General features: G+C 41.6%; 1 protein-coding gene across 3 annotated transcripts; it reads left to right on the top strand.

Moving 5' to 3' along the window:
- Window positions 1-88: 88 nt before the first annotated feature.
- clcf1 (cardiotrophin-like cytokine factor 1) lies at window positions 89-21,750 on the top strand. 3 transcript variants are annotated; one of them, XM_085425906.1, is made up of 4 exons: window positions 89-3,279; window positions 5,548-5,671; window positions 10,854-11,005; window positions 17,892-21,750. In XM_085425906.1, exons 3-4 carry the CDS (start codon window positions 10,889-10,891, stop codon window positions 19,233-19,235), a joined length of 1,461 nt encoding a protein of 486 aa, XP_085282032.1. In that variant the 5' UTR covers window positions 89-3,279; window positions 5,548-5,671; window positions 10,854-10,888; the 3' UTR covers window positions 19,236-21,750. The 3 variants fall into 3 exon arrangements, with proteins under 3 accessions (XP_085282032.1, XP_085282026.1, XP_085282042.1); XM_085425900.1 differs by lacking the exon at window positions 5,548-5,671 and having other exon boundaries at window positions 89-2,203; XM_085425916.1 differs by lacking the exon at window positions 5,548-5,671.
- Window positions 21,751-22,170: the final 420 nt, after the last annotated feature.

Below are 22,170 nucleotides of genomic sequence, written 5' to 3'. Positions count from 1 at the left end.
TTGAAGTGGTTTGAAAGCTGAGGTCTGTGTGAAACTTGGACAATAAAACAAAAAAGCCCAAAAACATTTTGTTACGGAGTCTGCGCAGGACAGAATGCGTTGCAGTAACCGCTCATCACCACTGGGTGGCACAGAGCACAGGTAATGAAGCTAGTATGGCAGCCTTTACTTAGTGCCAAAAGGTTTAATAACATAGTATTAAACACAAACTATAACAATACTGATGGGTTTATTTTTTAATAAATTACAAAAAAGAGTCAAATGGGAATATTGCATCATTCTAAATAGTTATTTAGACTCTTATAATACGACATATGGACAGAGATAGGAAGGCCCCGGATCAAATAGGATAGTACGCATGGTCCAACAAACCTTATTGAAAACCTTAAGGCAAAAGGCACAGTTTGGCCTTTATTTCGTTTTAAATCAATTTAAGAAAATGCAACATAAGGCAACCAAACAGAAATCGGCCAAATAAATGAACCCTCTTCCCCTTCAAAACAGGGCCTCAGCAGGCCTGAATTAAATCGGGGCGCATTTAAGGCCCTTATCGTTTGAGGTGAGTTTAAAAGTGCATTTTCACATTCTCTCTCTCTCTCTCTCTCTCTCTCACACACACACACACACACACACACACACACACACACACACACACACACACACACACACACACACACACACACACACACACACACTCTCTCTCTCTCTCTCTCTCTCTCTCTCTCTCTCTCTCTCTCTCTCTCTCTCTCTCTCTCCCTACATCAGCACACGAGGCTGAAACAAACCGACGACGCTTTTGGCAAAGTCCTTGAGGACCCCCTCCTCCGTCTCCTCCACCTTAATCCAGCCTTGAGGATACACTGTCAGTCCGTATAACTAGACTACTTTATTCAACCACATGAACCGGTGGGCCTGACGGATTTTGGAATATCTCAGCGATTACGAAAGAATTTTACTTGGATCCGGGACAAATAAGAGTATCAGCAGCGGTGCTTCGGGGCGCGATACGGTGCTGCATGCCACGGGCTGATGTTCTGGCTGGCACGCTGAGTGACAGCTGGAGGTGAGAGAAGAAGATCCAGAATAATCTCACTGTCAATAAAAAACTAAGAGCTGAGGAATGGAGGGAGAAGAAAAGAAGCGCGGGACAAGCAAGCAAACACTTGCCTTCATTCTCCCGCAAAGAAACAGAAAGGAAAAAAAACAAAACAGGCGTAATGTTTTTAGACGCAATTATTTCCTTTATTATTTGCGCCCCAGTTTAATTAAAATACAGCCTTGAATTTTTTTGTTATGTTATTTCACTTTATTTGAGATTTTTGTGCAATATTATTAGGCCTACTTTAAACGAATAGATTTAATGTACATTTTTAAACTAATTTGGTCTCTGCGTAAAGAGGACAAAAGAGAAAAAAAACATTTCGACTGTTTGGTAATTTATTTTTTACTCCAAGTGGAAGCGTAAATGCTTAGTTAAATGAATAATGATAATTATTATTGTAATAAAAGGGAAAAAGAGAGAAAACATCTAATTCTTTCCGTATTTCCCGGACGATTTGAAGGTCACGCTGGCCTCAGCTGAACGGATCAAATCGGACTCGCACCTTGTTAAAAGGAAGCAGATTTAAGATCAAACGGCCGCGCTTACATCGGGTTCCCGAGGATGACGAGAGGAGAGAGAGGAAGAAATGAGTTGTGACAAGTCTCGTGGTTCAGCGGCTCTGTCAAGTTGAGCCGTGATGCGTCAACCCGGTGAATCACCACCATTTACTGAAGAGGAGGAGGCGGATAACGAAAGAAGAAGAAGGAGAAGAAGAGACAGGGATGTGAAGGAGGGGAGGAAATAAGTGGAAAGGGTAGAAAAAGAGGAGGAGGAGGTACAAAAAGGCTCCGCCGTCATTCAGTCTGTCGCACAGACCACACGCACCATAGTCAGCGGATCGTTAATATTTCAACTGAATGTAACAAATATTTCACTTTAAATGACTGGATCGGCATCACCTGTGTTTCACTTTATCTTCTCCTGAGCAGATTTTATTGAGCCGATTAGACGAAAAATAAGAAAAAGGTTTGCGGTTCTGTTTAATCTCCAAGAGGAGAGAGGAGATCATTATCGGGTTCTTTCTGCGCTTAGTGGATGAACTTCTGAGAGCGCACCGACGTGGATAAAAGGATTTGAGGAAAATGAGGAGATTCTGCGGAGGTAAGACCATGAATCTAAAACCTTTTATGGAGGGATGATGGGAAAAAGAAAAACTTTGTTGCCAGACAGAGTAAAATTACAGTGGAATTAAGTGGAATTTCCTTTTTTTAAAACATTTCTTTCTTTTACACTTAAACGTTTGCTTTATTATTTAATAATTTGTTTTGCCTTGCATCTTCAATCATGATTAAAAGTTGTGGCAAAAGCGCCGAGTTTGGATATTTTAGTGCGTAATCCCCGCAAATATGATCCTTTCCTGTGTAGCCTAAGGGTTTAACATGCGCACGTTTCTTCCACTTAAAACCAAACATCAAATTATCCCAAATATCAAAACAGTTTTTTTTATAATACTGGAAAGAAATCACATAATTTAATTTTTTAATATTTATTTTTCTTGTTGTTATTTTAAATATAAAATGAATTTAAAGGTTGTTGTGAGTCATCTCTTCACATTTGGAAATTACTGGTGAAGGAGCACACGTGGGTTTAGTGGTCCATCATCCAATTCTTTGAGGGTTATCAGAAAAAAACAAACAAACACAGTAAAAAAAAAAAAAAAAGGATGGAAATATGAATGGAGCGAAAATATAGGAAATGTAATTATAGGGTAATTTGGTGTTAAATATCCATGTGAGAGGGATGGCAGGAAGAGAGAAGGAAAAAAAGAGCGAGAAAGGCTGAAAAATGTCTGTGAGAGCGAAAGATGGATGGGGAGGGGTCTTATTCACAGTAAAAGGGAAAAAAATGACTCGGGTTGAGGGGGTCAGATGCAGCTAAAGCTCCTGTCTAGTTAACTGTCACTGATATGACAAAGTACATGATTCACGTTAGTCACACACACACACACACACACACACACACACACACACACACACACACACACACACACACACACACACACACACACACACACACACACACACACTTTTCCCCTGGGACCACTGGTGCGGCTGCTGCTCCATGTCTAGGAGACGAAGGGAAGAGGAGAAGTGAAAGAAGAAGGAAAGATAAGCAGCTACTGAAGGATGGCCCATGACGAAATGATGCTCTCTGTCCCGTCTTGAGTCTCACGTCAGGTATAGTGTAACTTTAGAAGGACAATAAACAGAAAGCTGACTACAGAACAAACCGATACTTGGAGCAAATAAATACACAGAAAGCTCGGCTGTCTTTGTCTCACACACACACACACACACACACGCACGCACGCACACACACACACACACACACACACACACACACACACACACACACACACACACACACACACACACACACACACTTTGAATTTATCTTGTCACAGATGCACAGATACACGCTTTTCCTCATCACTGTCTGACTTTTGCGTACACACACGCAGACAAAGACTTTTATTGCCCCAAGGCTTGAATTAGTGTCAGTGTGTTTCAGATAAAAGCTTTAGTATGTGCTGGACCCATTAACTCCAAAATGCCGGTTAAAAAGGACAAAACAAAGTCAGGGTGAAAAGAAAGAGAGGTAGGGATAAATGGAGAGAGAGAAGAGGAGGTAGAAAACAGGATAAAGTGAGCCTTTCACATCTTTTTATTCGCTGCAGCGCCATCCCCAATTCTTCACGGTATACGTGAACGTCAGGAAGATGTGTGTGGAGGGGGAGAGAGACAGATAAAAGTAAATAGAGAAGGAGAGAGGGAGAAGGAGGAACTGGCGGTAGAGGGGTTAATGCAGTGCAGATTGACAGAAGTTAGCAGCACCCAGAGGGAAAGAGAGCGGAGAGAGCAGGGGGGGACTGATATAAAATGAGTCGGTCACGCTTTGAACAGTTACACATGCTGTTTACATTTTTCCCAAATTAACATGGCCCCTCGCTTCACAAAACTCTCCCTCACCGGCTCCCTCGTGCTCCCCTCCACCGACCCCTTTTCCTCTTCCTCCTCTTCTTTCCCTCCGTCTATCCTTCAAGGCTCCAAAATATCTTCCTCACTTCCAGAAAAAAAAAATTGCAGTAAAACAAACAAACAAAAAAAATCTGTCTTTTATATCCTATTAAAGTAACCAATCGCCAAGTTTTAGTGTATGTGTAGCCAGTATTTTAAAGTTACAGCGGTTCTTTTAGGTTTTTGTCACATTGAGCGACTATTTAACAATGCGTCGTATAAGAGAAACGCATAAACACTTCAGCTGGAGTGAGTAATGCGCAAGGGAAGCCGAAGAATGCATATAACTGAGTAAAAGGTTCTTGACAAAGTGGCGTAAATTGGTGAATTTACACAGGCGCATACACACAGACACACAAACCCAGATGATACAAGAGTCAAACTGCTCAGAGCACAAGCGATAATGATAAGGACCCGTATTCCACCAGCACATGGGTGTTTCTTTAAAGAGAATCTGTGTATGAATCTAAAAGATAATATATAGGGACAGTTGTCGAATGGATAAATTAAAAGGTTGACCCTAAGCTGACCTTAAGGGTATAGAAAGTGTATAGAGGCACTTTCAGGAGGTCTGTTATCGACAGTTGTGCCTTTTAATCTGTTAGTTATCTTCCGAAAGACGAAGGTAAGGACTGTAAATCCCTTGTTTTGCCGCTATTATTTTCCCTCTCCTGTGAGATGATAAAAAGCGGTGAAGCTGAAGAATTTAAGAAGCTGGAAGTAGAGAATATTTAGCATTTTTTCCTTTGTATTCCCAATCCTTTTATACTCTTCAGTGCTACCTCGTATTTCGATAAACAGCTCCGTATTTCCCACCTCTGCTCTTCGGCTTTCCATCAAGGCCGTAGAGGAGCAGGGGAGTCTCGATTCGGCAGCGGACTCTCGTCTGATTCTGTTTACGGGGTGTTTTTCTAAGCAAAATCTGTGAGTTTGGGGATGGCAAGGGGTGGGGGTTCGAAGTAAATTAAAAACTGAAGGTCTGACAAAAAAAGAGGGAGGGAATGAGAGATGTTGATGGAGGGAACGAGTGGAGCCAATTAGTGAAAGGAAGAGAAGGGAAAGGTAATTAGGGATAGAAAGGAAGGAGACTTTAAAATGGAAGTTTGATGTTTCAGAGAGATTTAAGGAGAGAGTGGTGGAGATGAAGCGACAAAGAAATTGAAACCAAACATGGCGATAAAGCATGGAGCCACTGGAATCCAGTGATATAAAAAAAATAGGAGGGGGTAGATTGGCTTATAAGGAGAAGAAGGAGACAGACAATGAGGCGAGAAGCGCAGCCGAGCAGAAGATGTTGAGTTTACAAATTGCGAGAAATGGTTGCAAAGAGAGATTCTGGGCATGAACATGATTTTTATTGGATTTTTTTAATGTGTGTTTTCTTTTGCCTTTGTTTTGGGGGTCATTGATGTTGTTTGGCAACCCCAGAGTGTGTCCAGTGCCAAGAGGATCAATTTGAAATTCACCATGAACAAACTCCAGAGGAAGGAATCTCATGAGGGAAGGGATGGGAAAAGTTTGCACATGTGTGTGTGTGCTTGACTATGAAAAGGTTTGTTTATATGTATTTCTCTGTATAACGCCTGTGCATGCACGGATCTACACTCCAGTGTGCAGTCTTTATACATGTGTGTGTGTTGAGTTAGTGAAGGAATGCACATTTGATTGAGTACAGACTGCACATAAATCTGGCCTTTAACTGTACACAGATAGACAAAACTGACCCCGACCCCAGAATGTCAACCTTCTGTCCATCTGGCCTGTGTTCCCCCCATCCTTTATATCAGTAAGGCGATGCATGGCTTTCCCCCTGGCATCCACTGGTGTGTTTATGTTTTTTTGTATATGTGTGGCTGAGGACAAAATTGCCACCAGGTACAGTGCAGCCGAATAGTTTAAAACAATGGAAAAAGCAAACAGCTCTCTGATTTTTGGCTCGGATGCTTCCTTTCTGTCATCAGAGCCACATTGAGGCTCCAGCTCAGCCTCTGCCACGTTAGCTGGAAGACAACAAGCGTACAAGACAAGGCAGAGGATCCGTTTTTCATTTAGTGGCTCCAGGATGTGGATTTCAGTGAGCACATATCGATAATTTGTGAACTTGTTGATGTTGGCAGTGACGCCCACGCTCACAGTGTCTGATGAGGGCTGTAAGACTGAGCTGGAGCTTGAATTTGTTCTGCATTCATATAATGTCGGCAGGCTGGGATGGACAGGAAACGCTGGGGGCGGCTGCGGCTCAGGAGGTAGAGCCGGTCGTCCTAATAAGAAGGGAAAGAAACGTTTCTTGGGAAAGATACCCATCCCCAATTTGATGCATCCATCTGTGTTTGAGCTCGACGAAGTGCTTAAAGTTAATAGAGTAAAGTGTATGAATGGGTGAATGTGGCTTTTAGTATAAGCTCGCATAGAAGAGGTCGGTAAGGCTAGAATAGCTTTTACTATTTGTTCCATTTTTGCAGTGTTATTTTATTATGTTTTTGTGGTGTTATTATTTGTAGTGCTGTCCTAACAAATGGAAACAGTATGATTTTAGTTTACTTTTGCTTAATTAATTCTATTAGTGTTCGTATTAGGATTATTTAGAAGTCCCTGCCAATGGAGGAATTACATCTAAGCAATTGTTCCCAGATGTTAGCGGACTATGTTGTTGTTGTTTTTTTGAGCTGTCAAAAGTTTCTGATATCTCTGACTCAGAATCACAATCATTGGCTCACATGAATAGTATTTGCAGGGTCTGCTGCCTGGTCTGATCATGACGTGAGTCCGGTCATTTTAGCAAATATTGAACAGATTATATCGGGATATCTTTCTTAAAGTCTGGAGAGAAAAAAAGCATACTAAAAATCAGTCACGGAGCTGAAATATAACCTCAATATTCCAATCACGGATTGCAGCAAAGTGGAAAATATCTGGAAACATCAGTTATTTCTGTCCCTAGTGATGTTTGATATTGTCCTCTGGTGGAGTAGAGGAATTCTTCACAGCGACTAGATACAAATAATGTGTGACGAGTGAGGAAATTAGCATCCATCTCTGGATTTTGGTTCAGGAAAACATGGCTTGGGTTTGCAAAAGGTTAAATCTTGTACTGTACACACAGCACTTATATGTATGTATGCACATGACAACATCCGATCCTATCCAATCAGCATTACACAGGAAATAATAAACATCATGAATCTAGAGCTGATTTACAACATCTTCCATGTACTTAGGTTTCATCTCTGTTTCAGACCTCTTTCAAGTGGTTAGAGCGATGGAGGGCAACCTTTTTTGGCACCCGAGTGAGTTTTTCCTGGACCAGACCGGAGAGATTTTCTTGCACATGGTTTTCCCACAATACCAAATTCTGTTTAAGTGCTTGTTTAAAACCTCAAATGGTGATGCATGCTGGGAAAGATGAAATACCAGTCCTCTCAGATGGAAGCGACACAACACCCACAAACACTGGGTCACTGGTTTACCAAAACAGCGTCTGGAGTGTAAAATGTCAAATGTCCTTTTATCCTTGAACACATCCTTGCGCCCTAACATTCAACTCTGAACCCTGACCCCGTGTTGGTGTTTAATTCTGAACTATCTGGAGCGCACAAGCTCTGCTGCCAGAACCTCACGTTCAGCTCTGCTCTGCAGATGGCAACCAGACTCCAGAGCGCCAGAACTGACTTTACACCGGCGAACAAACTGAAGATAAAAAATATGATCTGTTGCAAATAAAGGAGCCCCCCCCCCCAACCCACCTCACCCCATGTGTGCATATGTGTAACTCTAATAGGTACACGTGTGTAGACTCACACAAACAACTGCGTGGAAGCAGGTCACGGTCAGCCGTTGTAGGGAACTCCTGTGTTGCTGTAATGCAATCCTCCCATGGAGAATGTTCTGGTTTCAACCCTGCCCTGCGGAGTGTGCTTCCACTGCCAGGTACACAGACACAGCCCCAAGCCTACAGGGCTCGCCTTGAAGTCAGGCTATATGCCGACTATACTGCCGTTACTCAATCTAATATTATATAACGACAACATGGCTTTCGGTTTGAGTTATCTGAGTTTACTTGTACAAAAGAGCGGTTGTTTTTAGCGGCAGCAGAGGCCGCTTTAAGACATGTCAGTGCTCAATCAAAACAACAAGAGCCTTTCACGTCTGGCAATCATCTCCAAGCATGTGGCTGCAGACAAAAGGAAACGGTTTGGAACAGTTTGGGTTGATTTTTGCCAAGAAGATTTTTCCTCCTTCATCCCAGACTCCTTTTTTCGGTACCTGTTTATTCCCTTTGAAAATGACCCCTCACTGCACACTGTGAGCCCTTGTTTTCTTCAAGCTTGTTTACTTCAAGAGTCAACGATGTTGTGTTGGTTTCGGGGTGTTTTGATGCTAATGGGGGATGTTCAGTGGGAGGAGCCAGCTGCTTGATGAGCTCCAAATGTTTAGCCGTTGCTGAAAGATGCTTAGTGCCTCTGACAGGTGACGAGGAGTGAGGAGGAGGCTTGGCTGAGAAGGGTTGCCCTGGATGACTAACTTCAAGGTGTGTGTGGGAGTTGCCATGGGCTCAGAAAATAGTCTGGGAAAATGCCTTGATGTAGTCGGCAACTTGGGGGTCAACGGGTAGGGGAAGAGTCACCTGGTGTGAAAGAGTCTTGTTTAATCAAGCAGTTAGGGCGTTGTTTGCTTAGATTTTGCCCTGTCACTCAAAGCATGACACACATTTTTAATCCTGTTTTAATTTGAAACTGTCTGTCATCTGCTATTAAGTGAGGCTATAGTAGAAGCAGTTGCCATGTCACAGTGCTTTTTTAAAAATGAATCAAATTAAGTAACATAATTAATCCTACTTGTTGCTGTATTCTAGTGGTTTGTTTTTGTTTCCGATTTTTGGGTGAGTCATAACTAATCACTTACTTATTATAGAGAGCTAAATCTCTTCCTCAGTGCAGTTATTTCTGGGATGCTTTTGCATATCACTCAGTTTCAACCCAACCCTGTGTGGGAGTGCATACTGATATGGCAAATATGGTGAGTCAGAGAAGGAAAAAAAGGTGTTGACTATTTAAAACCGAAATCATTTATTTATTTATTCTATTTTATTTATACCCAAGTGAACGCTAGGGGTAAATGTTCTGCAGGGTATTGAAGCAATTCCCTCAATTCTCAAGTCTCATATTAGTCCTGTGGGGCCCCCGTAGTGAAATATCAAAGGGAGAGAGAAAAGGGAAATTGAGGAGCAGGCGAGCTAATCAGGGTTAATTGTCTGCTGTTATTCCGACCTAAGGCATGCGAGAGATAAGATCGCTGAGAGGAGAAAATGAGGATAAAGGTATGACAGGGAAGATAGGAACGCTGGAGAAGAGTGTGACTAATCTAGAAGCAGAAAGGGATTGCACTGGTCAAACAACAGGAGGCTTGAGGTGTGTCTAAGACAGAGGAGATTGAGCATAAGAGAGAAAGCGGACGCACACATGAACACACACACACACATTGTGCAATGCATATTTCACACCTGTTGAGCAGCAGCACGGTTTGCCCATAATTACAAGCATGAATCATGGCCTGCCGTCCGGGTGTCAGGAGGATGGAGGGGGGGGGAGAGGATGATGGAGAGCAGAAATGAAAAGAGGAAATGTTTGCAGGGCTCCAATGAAAGGCTGAAGCAGTGCTGAGAGAGTGAGTTAGCGAGCAAAGGAGAAAGTGTGAAAGTGTCCAGAGAGAGAGCGCATGGGACGCAGAGAAGTGGACGTACATGAAGTTCCTTAATGTTGAAAATCACCTTTCAGCTCCAATTTTCCAATTTTCTCAGTTTGAAACCAGAGACAGGGGCACTGAAAGGTTTCCGCTCTTACAAATACACTGCCGCCCCCCCCCCCCCCTCTCTCTCTCTCACACACACACACACACACACACACACACACACACACACACACACACACACACACACACACACACACAATCATTGTATACACTCTCAGCAATGCGAATTTAATCCACATATATAATTACGGCTACAAACATTCTCACAAACACTCACACAGTAACATGAAACACCTACACAAACACTCTGAAACCTAAACAAGAAGTCCACAGCAAACATACAACCCATACAAACACATTAATGTTTGTGATTGTAAAGAAAGCCACATGCCTTTGTTTTCGGGGTTATCGGTCAGGAATGAACGCGTGTGTGCGAGAGTGTGTGCACGTTCAGGCGACTGCTGTCCTGACAGACTGCTGCATTGAACATAGGAGCCATTTGTCTGACTGTCTGAAGCTATTAAACAAGGTTTTATTTGAAGCCAGAGTAAACCTCCGACAGCCAGAAACCTCTAAAATTAGATTGGAAACGGAAAAAGCTTTATTGGCAGTGTCAGATGACTCTGACCTGGCAAAATGTAAACAGACAAGGCCATCGTCATAGAGACAAAGGAATAAACTGGAATATTGTAAAAAAAATCCCTATAAACAGTGTGATGCGACCGGAGAAAAGCTAGGAAACTGTTGCTGGAGGTGATTTTCTTTTTTTCTGTTTTTTTTTTTGCTTGTTGAGCTCCCTATCATCAAAATTCATTTAAAAACTCATCATCCAAGTTAAATAATGACAACACGTCTTAGAAAATAAATTTCACCTCTCTGTTTTTACGGCAAATACCTCTACAGCGTGAGCTATTTAACGCTTGGACACCCAAGACGTGAAAGTCATTAAAGACACATCTCACAGTGTTTTCTTTGTTTCTCCATAGTCGAGCACCAGCTCGTCTTGCTATTGGCCGCTGCCATGGCCACCGCCGGGGATGCTCTCCACAACCTGGCCAGCGAGAGGAGTTCAATACAGAGCACCTATGAGCTCACCAAGTACCTGGAGTATCAGCTGAAAGAGATCAAAGACGTATATGTGAGTAGTTTTGTGATATGTTCAGTCTTTTACCAAAATGTCTGCATCAGAGAAAAAAAGTAAATAATTTTCAAATAGGAATGCATATGCATGAAATACACAGGAATAAATGAGAATGCTTAAGCAAAACAGCTCAAAACTCACAAATGCACTATTTATCATAAGAATGTATTTAACAGTGACGATGAATATGATCCTTCACAACAATGAAAACGATAGATAGTTAGTGAACATCTAGCAGATAAAGAGCCACATATCTGTTATGGTTCCTCATGAAATTATGGTGAAATTACATGTCATTAAACAGGCACTTTAGCCATTTGCAGTAACTTGCTTGCAGTTAATGTTCATATTCACACTGTGGACGTTTGTGTAGTTAACAACTGAAACTACACACAATTTTTGGCCAGAAAGTCCAGAAAGTCCTCAATATGGACAAAAACACTGGGCCAACTACACATTACATCAACAGAAGCAACTCAGGCTATGGAAACTGATGCCATGAAGCACCAGGTGCACAATTTTTGTACTGATTTTAATGTCAGAGGAGATTCAGAGCTCTGCATTTATTTACTCAGCAGAGCTTTGGTGACTTTTACATGTGATCCGCCTCATCACTTGGACATCCCCCTCTGTAACGTCACCTGTGGTAATGGGACTAAAAACACGTCAATTCAAAGATTAAGAGCTGTGGCTAAATGCTTTTGCCCACAGAGTGTATAAGGCAAGGACTAGTTCCCAAAGGGAAGCCTGATGGATGTTATATAGATAGCCACAGATGGCATTTCTCCACTTTCCCATGAATAAAGGAGTATTTCTTTTCTTATACTTGTAAACAAGTACAGCTCTTTGCAATAAATTAAACTGATTGACATTTAGCTGACATGTGGCTTTTTGGTAATATATTATAATGTCTTTCTCTCAGCAAAATAATTAATGAAGTAGCCTTTTCTTTTTACCAGTTTCTCCCTCGGGCGATTTTGCTAGCTGAGCTGCTCCCTGTGTGAATTAAATTTTTGGTTTGTAAACCACTTCAAAGTAACTTTCCCAACACTGCCAGGCCAAAGATAAGAAAAATAATAAACGTAACAGATAATGAGAACTGGGAACAGTAGCTTATTTTGAGTTTAGTTTTAAAATGGCTACAGTTGGGGTATATCTAAGCTCCGTGGGGAGCTGATTCCAGCTGTGGGCAGCAGGATGGCTAAAAGCCATTTCACCATGTTTGGTTTGAGTTGACCAATCCCTGCAGACTTGAGAGACCGTGCAGGCTTGTGCTCAGTAAACATATTTGTGATATTTTTTGGACAACACATTGGGACTTAAGGTGAATTCTATATTTAATTGACAAACAGTGCAAGGATACAAGAAACTGGAGTTATGTGTGATCTTGTTGGTGTATCTCTGTTACATTTTGAAGACTGTCTAACATATACTACAGCAGTACACCTGACAAGAAAACAGAGCATGAAGGAGCTTTAATGCATCTCCCTCTTTTTTATTGCCAAACATAATTACTTCTGTCTTCATGTAGTTGAAGGATGTTTTATTGCATTCAGTTGTTTACCTTCTCATGGTACATGGTACATGGCACGTTTGTGTGACTAGTCATATGGTGAGATTGAAGCAACCCTGTTGGACTCTATACATCATGGAGACCCCTTCATATTCATCATTATTAATACTAACTCTATACCCTGCTTTTTAAATATGATCTTGACTAACTAAAGAACACTCCTGAAAGCACTTCCCACTACTTCTGTCTATATAGATGTAATTCCTGATGAACAGCATCAGATCCAAAAATAAGATCTAAGTAAAGTGATCTATCTAGGGTGTACCCCTCCTCTCGCCCTACACTCAGAAAAATAAAGGTGCCAACTGGAACCAAAAGTGGTTCTTTAGACTGATGCCATAGAAGAACCTTTTTTGGTGCCACAAAGAACCTTTCAAACAATGGTTCTTTGAAGAACCATTTCTTTCAGTGGTTCATTGAAGAACCATTAAAGGTGCCCCAAAGAACCATCAAGAAATGGTTCTTTGGGGCACCTTTAATGGTTTTTCAAAGAACCTTTTTAAAAATGGTTCTTTAAAGAACCATTTTTAAAAAGGTCCTTCAAATGGTTCTTTAAAAAACCATTTTAAATCTTTCAAAATAAAATGCATCATAAATTGAATTTGAGTAGGGTAAAATAAATACGAGCACAGCATAGACATATATTAATGGTTTATTGTCATTTTGTAGTTACCAAAAGACAAAAAGGCATTTTAACCCTCAGCACAACATCACTACTAATACATGTCACATATTAGTGTTTTAAACAGTAATAATTAAATATATTTGCTATACTATAAATAAATATATATAAACACTATAGCTACAGATAACACAACAAATAATACATGTATTGTTTAATTAATAAAACATCAGAAAGTGATAAAACACATTAGAAATAGCAACAGCTTCATAACAGACCAATAAATCAACACATTTTCATCAGCAGATGTTTGCATGTTCAGTAAAAATATTTCAACAAGTTTATGATTAAAATGATCAATGAACTTTAGCATTACACCATGTAATGTACGTTTCATGTTGTACTCATGGTCCTTTGTTAGTCCAGTTTAGGATAATGTCTCTGACGTATGTATCATATCAAATATATGTCATATCAAAACAAGCCCACACCTGCAGTTGTTTCAGTTTTTGCACTGGTGTTTCCTGTCAGCTGGTCAACCTCACTCAGGCGGACATCCATATCAGCCAACCAAACGACAAGTTCCTCCCTTTGTGCTTCAAATCCCTCCCACTCTGAGACAAGGAGCTGAAAGAGAGAGAAAAGAGTCAATTATAAAGAAGAGAGAAAAGTGAAACCCTCCTCAGAAGGTCTGACTCGCATACCTGCAGTTGACCTGTGATGGACTCCAGTTTGGCGTTCACGTCATCCCTTGTCGATGCCAACAGCCGAGTCTGCAGGGTGCCCTGGAAGAGCTGAGTTAATGTTCGACTCCTCCTGGTCAGGCTCTCCAGCTGGATGATCCGAGGTCTCACCGCTGCCTCTGAACACAGAAACACAAATTGCATCTGAAGCAGGAGGAGCAGATTTTTTTTGCTATTCTTTTCTAAATCCAGGCTTGATCACGTGGAGGTATTTGGAAAACTTTTTTGGCCAGTGGACGACTGTTGTCTTGCAGAAAGTCAAATCAAACATATGCGATACACAATCAATTCATAAGAACACATTATAAAAAATAAGTCCAGTTCTTGCCTGATTTCAAATGAATTCTGCATCAAAACAGGGTGACAGAAGTAAAACGAGTGCACAAAGCCTCACTTTGTACAAGCCTGCTATTACAGTTCTCCTCTATGCAGACGACTTTCCTGTTTTCAAGGCACAACTTGGATCTGCTGTACGAATCTTATGAATACACACTAAATGAAACAATAGTGTGCATGACTCCAGATTCTGATCCCTCATCCTAATATGGTCCCAACATAGCAACAGCAATAAAGCAAATGTTGAGGCTTCAAAATACAAAGTCCATAAACCAATGGCTGACGTGGGTTTTATCATAAGGGTGATAAATATACAAATTTCAGTCTGTCTTAGAGATTTGATGTTCATTTACCTGCAGATGCACTATACGTACCTGCTCCATGGTTTTTCCACAACATTTTGCACATCACTATTAAATACAGGAAGTAGGTGAACTAAAACAAGTCATCGTTCTTTGTGAGAGGACCATATTAATGAAACAAACCTCAATGACATCATAGGGAGCCCTAAAGATGCTCCTGCTGCTTTTCTTCCTCCTCATCCTAAGCTTCCTTCTCCTTGTCCTCGCCTTCCATCCAATTGTAACTCAACCTAATTGTGTTTCTCCCCCTCCTCTTCCTCATTTTGTTGGAGCTGTGAACACAATTAATGTGAATCTGGATTAATTTGTGCAAACAAGAAAAATCTACAGCTTTTTGGTCAGAGGTGGTCTTGTGATTTAAGCCGGGTAGAGTAGATTTATGTGTTGATGCTACCTGCTTCAGCTCTGGCTGCTGAGTGATATTTACACCCTGGCTGGATTACAAACTTTAACCATGTGCTGAACTTTGGCCCAGCGTTGATACCTCTTGTTAGTATAACGACCTCTTCTTAGCTTGTATGTATGATGGTGGATAAATGAAATATACAAAAAAATTAACTATATTACAAAAGAACATCTACCTTGGAAACATCAAATGACCGGAGCATAACTTGTCAACTAGTCTGAAACTAAGTTATGCAGGAACAGTCAAAGACACACCTTCTCATGTCACATTTCTATTCATTTCTATATAATTCGATTAGACAATGAAGAGTTATCTAATCTAATTATTCATTCAAAACACTTATGCATAGCTGTATTTTATACAGCTCTTACAGAATTCAAAGTACAGGTTCATGTGAGTATTTAATGTACGGCTCAGATCTACAGAATTTCAGAGTTTCTAGAGCAGACACAGAGCTCACGCCACAACAGGCTTCAGGCGCCATTTTAGTGACTTTAACAATATATTAAATTTTAATTTCGGTCTAGATGACATTAGGTTATGTACGCAGCACGCAATTGAACCACATATTTTAGAAGCCAAAGGTTCAAATTAGCTGGGAGCAGCTTCACTTAATTATAACAGTGGTTTTGTTAGGAAAACAGTTGGATACTAAATTGCGCTGACATCAACGGCTAACGTATCTAGCTAATCGCTACTGTTAGCACAACATTAACAGCAAGCTACAATGACGAGTAACAAAAACAAAACAGTAATAAGGTTTTAATGGAAATGTTTTACCTTTTCTAACAGTCCCAGAATCCACAGCTTCAAAGTCCAGCAGGTACTGAAGACTGTTATCCGTTTCGCTGTCACCGTCCGTGAGTTTTTTTCCCGAAAGGTCAAGGCCCGCCGCTCGCACACTCTGTCTGCGCATGCGCATCCCAACGACTGACCCCTCCGTCCGCTCCCGGGAGGTTATAGTATGACGTGTGCTGACGTCACTCTCTCTCCCTGTCATTTATTTGGCTCGAAACACATATTAACAAATTGCTCAGTGATGAACAACTACTCAGATCATTTACCTAAGCAGTGTGCTTTGTCAAAACGAAGTGTGTGTCCATTACACTGACATTCTGTTCTGCAGTTGTTATTTACTTGTATTTTATAATTTGACTTTACATACTGCTAGGTGGTTTGTAAAGTTTACAATAACTAGTATTATCATTATGCTATATTTTCAAAAATATATAATAATCTCAAAAGTAATGCCTTGGAGTAGAAAATAGTAATGCTTTATTAAAATTTAAAACTAAAGTACAGTACTTGAATGTGTGTATTGTGTCTACTGTTTGCAAATATTTCTAACTTTTATTTGAATATTCAGTTTCCTACCATCTTCTCTTAAAGGGTAATTGCCAGGTAATCCGCCCTCCCCCTTCGCACACACATGCACACAAAGAAAACACACAGTATAATTCACAGCCTCATTATAGTGAATAAATATTTATGCCATTTACACCATCAAACTTAGATTGCTAAGGATGAAGAACCTTTTGTTCTTTAAAGAACCATTTGTAATAGCTGAAGAACCATCCACAAAATAAAAAGGTTCTTTGACGTATGATGGTTCTTTAAAGAACCATGAAGCCATCTGAAGAACCATTTAAGAACCATAATTTTTCTGAGTGTATGGTAGCTGGGACCAGCCCCCCCCCCCCCCCCCCCCCCCCCCCCCCCCCCCAACCACCACCCTGACCCTGAAAAGCATCAGCAGAAGAGAATAGATGGATGTTATAGGCAGATAGTAGTGCAGGCGGATGTGGCTGAGGAGGCAGAACGGGTTTTCTACTCATTGGAGGCTTAGTGGTTCAATCCCCAATTTAATTCTGCATATTGAAGTACTCTTGAATTTGTAAAAACACTTCTTTACTTGTTTTCTGACTCCTGAATGCTGACAGGACTGCAGCTGAAAGTCAAAAACTGTCTTACATTATGTAGAAACACCTTAATTTAAGCAAGATGTTACTATAAAAAGGTTTGGGTATTTATATTAAACAATGAGGCAGTGATGCTGATAAGTCTATTAACTTGCATAGGGTGAATTTTACCAGCTTTCCTTTCTGGCTTTAAATGGGCTGCAATTATATCACACTTCTCCGACCCTAATGCGTGAAGCACTAGAGTGTATTAAGAACAGTGCTTTTTAATTCTACAGCGCTTTTAATATTATAGTTTTGTATTCATTGGTAGAATATGTCATTCTGCTGTAACTTTGTCTGTTTGTCACTGGACATGTGCCGCAGATGATGCCTCTCATATGCGAACAGGCTCATGAAGAACCATTTAGCAGAAAACCTCCCACATTTGAAGAAACACAACCAAAAAAAAAAAAAAAAAATCATGCTGGTTGTTTTTTTGCATGTTACTTGCTGAGATCTGGGACTTTGTCAAGACAAGAAACAGAAACTGCTATTTCAGATCAGACAGGTTTTTACTCAAACCCTCCGGTTAGCCGAACTATTTGGAAACTAATTTGGAGGAGAAAACAAAGCCAAACTGCAAAACAATTGTCAGTCATCACAGTTTAGTGGGTGACTTTCCCGCTCAGCCTTTGTACAGTGTATTTGCATAAACTGTGCACTGTTTTTCTGTGTAGCACCATGGTATTCGCCTTCCTTTTAGTTAAAAAGGAGGCCCCCTAAAGCACTCAAATAGAGTGGCTCTTGACTTTTTTTTTCTCACCCTGACAAGTTTAGCTTTATAGCAGTGAAGATATTGAAATTGTTATGATGAATGATTGCCCAATTTGTAATAAACTATAATAAATCTTCTCCTTTCCTCTTCTCATTTGTCCTCCAGCTGACCTATCTTGGCCCTCCATTTAATGACAAAGACTTCTCCCCTCCGCGGCCCAACAGCACAGCTCTGACACTGCCGAGTGCTGCCACTCGAGTGGACCAGTGGCACCGCCTGGAGAACAAAGCACGACTGGCCCAGAACCAAAAGGCCTACTCTGTCCTTCTAGGAGCTGTCAGGGAGCTGGCCCGCTCAACCCTCTGCCCCTCACTCAAGACCTCCCTCCTGCACTTCTGCATGGGTCTGGATGGACTTCTGGGTTCAATATCTGCACTGATGACCGCGCTCGGTGACACAAATCCTACACAAACTCCAAACATGAGAGGTAACGCTGGTGAGCTGCAGTATTTGCAGACAGGGACAGGAGGTGGCCGACCAGCTCCGCTCATGAGCCAGAACCTGTACAGATCGAGAGCCGGATCTAGATCGGTGTCTGGTCAGCGTAGTGGCCAAAGAAGAAGTGGGGCAAAGTTAGTCAGAGGAGTTAAGGAAGATGGTGTCACTAAGGAGCTGACAGAAAAAAGAAGAGGAAAAGAGGCAAGGAGAGCAGAGGCAGCCAGAGGAAGGCGTAGCGGATCGAGGGAGAGGGCAAGGGGAGAAAGACGGAGAAGAGAGAAGAGGGAAGAGCCAGAGAGAGGAAATTGGGCAGCCAGTGCAAAAAACGCAGCAGGAAAGGAGGAAGAGGAGAGATGGGTGAGGAGGAGAAGGCTGTTAAGTATAGCTGAGGATGGAGAGGAACAGGAGAGGCAGTTCGAACCCGGGTTTGAAGTGTCATATGTGGACACAAAAGGCTTGGGATCTCTTCAACAACAAACAGAAAACCAACAAGGAACCAACGACCATCAATACAGCTACAATCTGAACGCACATCATCCAGACACGCTCAGAGCGGAGGATGGATTCATTCTAGAGGGGAGCAGAGGGTCAGAGGAAGAGGAGGACAAGCAAGCATACGCAGATGCTACCTCCTCTTCCTCCAGTGGATATCTGAAGCAGCGTCGGTCTCCTCGCTCCCTCCTCTCCCCGACTCTCGAACCTCCTCTGTCCACACTCTCCCTCCTCTACCAATTTGGAGCAGGCAAGGAGCACACCCTCCTCCCCCAGCCTGTCCCTCTATCTTTACAAAGGGGCACCTCCCTACTCTCGCCTCCCTTGAATCCGCTCTTCACCTCCTCCTACACCTCCGCCTCCTCTTCCTCCCCCTCATCTTCCCTGCTGCCGGCACGGACGACAATGAACGACTTTACCAGGAAGGTGGAGGGTTTCTGGATACTGCGAGAGCTTCAGAGCTGGCTGTGGCGATCGGCGAAGGACTTTAACTGCCTCAAGAAGAAGCTCCGAGGCTGAGGCACTGATAAGACTTACACGCACGCTCACAAACACACACAGACACACAAAAGTGCAGTATATCGGGAATTATTTGCACAAAATCTGAGTGGAATCAAACCGACGGATTTAACAGACAAAAGCACATAAACACATGCATTCATACCGTACTGGAATAAGTGAATGAAGGACTGTTTGGCAGGTCACCAGAAGTGCTAATGGAATATAAGACACACAAAGCCAACACATTACCAGCACTGTCACCCGCCTAATGCACATAGCTGCTCATTGAGTGAGACACACTGAGGCTGGGCTGAGTTACCGGACTTCACGGCTCATAGATCAACAGAAATACCACTGTAGGTGGTTAGACACACACATGCAGACGAGGGCAGACTGAGTGACAGGCGGTGAGACAGACAGTGCCTCCATTGAGTGAAAACTGATTCAGTGACCCCCAGATGTGTGAATCAGCAAACATTCATTTTCTCTAAAGGAAGAAGGGAAAAATTCTGAATGGGCAAAAGACAAAAGGGGAGGAAAAATGGCCGGAGGGATGATGGGGGCGCAGAGGAGGAGAGAAAGAGGCAGAAAAGGAGAGGAAGCTGAGTCAGTGGGATGACTCTGGAAATAACCAGCAGAGCGGTACTGCTGCGTAATCACAAGTCAACTGGTCAGTTACAGTAACCCTACAAGAGCGCTACACATACTGCCCGGACACATACGCACACACACACGCTAATTATTGTGGTGTTTCCTGCCTTAACACACCATTCACTTTTATCCCGTCAATTCAGCTCTTCACATATTTCACTTCACAGCAAGAGATGTTAATAACATTTGAGACAAAGCAAAGAAATACTTCCACACTACACTGCAGTGGAAAATATACTGTGTTGCTTCCTTACAGGAAGCTTGATGAGAACATCTAAACCACTGTCAGATTTGTACAATAATATGATTCTAGAGCCAGCCTTCAGTCAGCTTTCTTAAGCATAAAAACAGGGTAAAGAAATCTACTAACCTGCAACTCTAAGGCTCACATTTGAATACACATTTTTAATGTCTATTTTTTTAAGCCCAGGTAAATATGTAAAATCACCAAGTTGCAAACCAGCAAAGCCTACACGTGGTCTCAAAGTCTTGAATAAAATGTTGCATAACTTCAGCATCCATGTAATGCCACAAATTGTAATTTGTATATGTATTTTATATCAAACGAGACTTAATTTAGTGTCAACATTTTGTCCCTGTTCTCAACTTTCATTTATGCTTCTAATGTCTTGTCCCATAGCTATAGCAACTGATTGTGCTTTCTCAAACGCAAACAGAAAAAGACTTAAAAGTGGACCCATTATGCTTGTCTTTATTTTATTTTATTTATTTTCATACATGGATGTCTGTGCAAAAGTCTTGCACCACCCCTTACTTCTTTATATTTTGCTTCCAAGAACGCAGCTTTTGTGATTTTTATAGTGGTCTCAAGCTTCCTGGCTTTTTAAAGGTCTTTCAGATTTTTCCTTTGCACATTGGAGGAAGCTGAAGAAGTGGAGGATAAAAAAGAAGTGGTGGAAAGGCTAAAAACTAGAAGATAAACAGTCATGCCCTTAAGAAATAGATGAAATGAAGCAAAGACCCAACACAGGACCTGAGGGCTGCATCTAAAAAAAACACAACGTGAAACACTATCATGGATTGGCCTCCTCAGAGTCTGGACCTCAACATTACTGAAGCAGCGTGGGATCATCTCGACAGAGAACAGAACAAAAGTCAATCATGAATGTCCTTCAAGAAGCCTGGAGAACTATTCCTAAAGACAACTTAAAGAAATGACAAGAAAGCTTGTCAACAGAGTTCAGGCTGTGTTGAAAAACAAGGGCTGTCACACCAAACTAGAAAAGTATATAAAGAAATGAGGGGCGGCTCAAAACCTTTGCACATTACTGTCCAGTTTTAGACATTTTTTTCCTGTGATGTCATTGACGGCAGATATTCCTGTTCTGTTCAAACCTTCCATTTGCAAAAGGCATCCAATCAGAAGAAAATGGGCTTAAAGAAGAAAGGAGCTAAAACAGCTGGCTTCAAACTGCAGAGTCCAAATAAAATATGTACTTTTAAATGAGCATAATAGGTCCACTTTTTGAGTATCTGAGCTACAGATACAGGATTTTTTTTTTCAGAACTGGAGATATGGGCTTGGTTGTGTTTTTGCTACAGATTTCTGGTGACTGATTGTAGTGACAACATCGTGAAGCAAGTTGGAAAACTGCTCTGTAATCTCATTTTCAGTGCCAAAATGATGAACTTTTTTTCCCCTTAAACTTACTTTACATTCCTAAATACCAAAAAAGCAGACGTGGAGGTTAACAGATGGCTTTTTTCCCCCCAGAATAAATGTTATGTGTTTGCAATGTGCCTTAGATGATATGGCTAAAGGTTATGGATCATATCTATACTATTTATTGAACAAGATGTTTATTTATTTTTCTCCAGTGTGAAAATACTGTGTTGTAACTTGAGAGAGAATAAATACTAGCTTTTGTACAGAGCGCGGTGTTATTGGTCATTTGGGAGCCCGTTGGGAGAAGAGAATAAAGAAATGCATATGGGATTTTTGTTTGCAATGGTTTCAGTTTTATAGGGATGGTTTCGGGTGATTGGCACAAGGGGAGAGGAGTTTGGGGTCAGGGCGTTCCCTGAAAAACAAAGGCCGGCTCACATTCGTCGCAAAAAAAAGAAGAAGGAAGGAGTGAGAGAGGCAATGTATGAGAGTTTTTATTTGTCTGTCCGGGTGAAAATTTACGATCGTTTCCCGTTTTGCTTTCATCTCTCTCTTCCCACCTCCTTCTTTGATTTTTCCTTCTCATTACACTATCTCACGAAGCTCGTCTTCCCTCCAGAACAGCCCCTGACCTACGACATTGACTGATTTACATGAGCACAGGTACAAACACTA

This window comes from Rhamphochromis longiceps, linkage group LG2 (genome assembly GCF_057381845.1).
Source record: "Rhamphochromis longiceps isolate RC_006_pf linkage group LG2, R_longiceps_female_GT1.1, whole genome shotgun sequence".
Taxonomy (NCBI): Eukaryota; Metazoa; Chordata; class Actinopteri; order Cichliformes; family Cichlidae; genus Rhamphochromis; species Rhamphochromis longiceps.
Note: the sequence above shows the minus strand (reverse complement) of the source record. Positions and strands in the feature narration are given on the sequence as shown.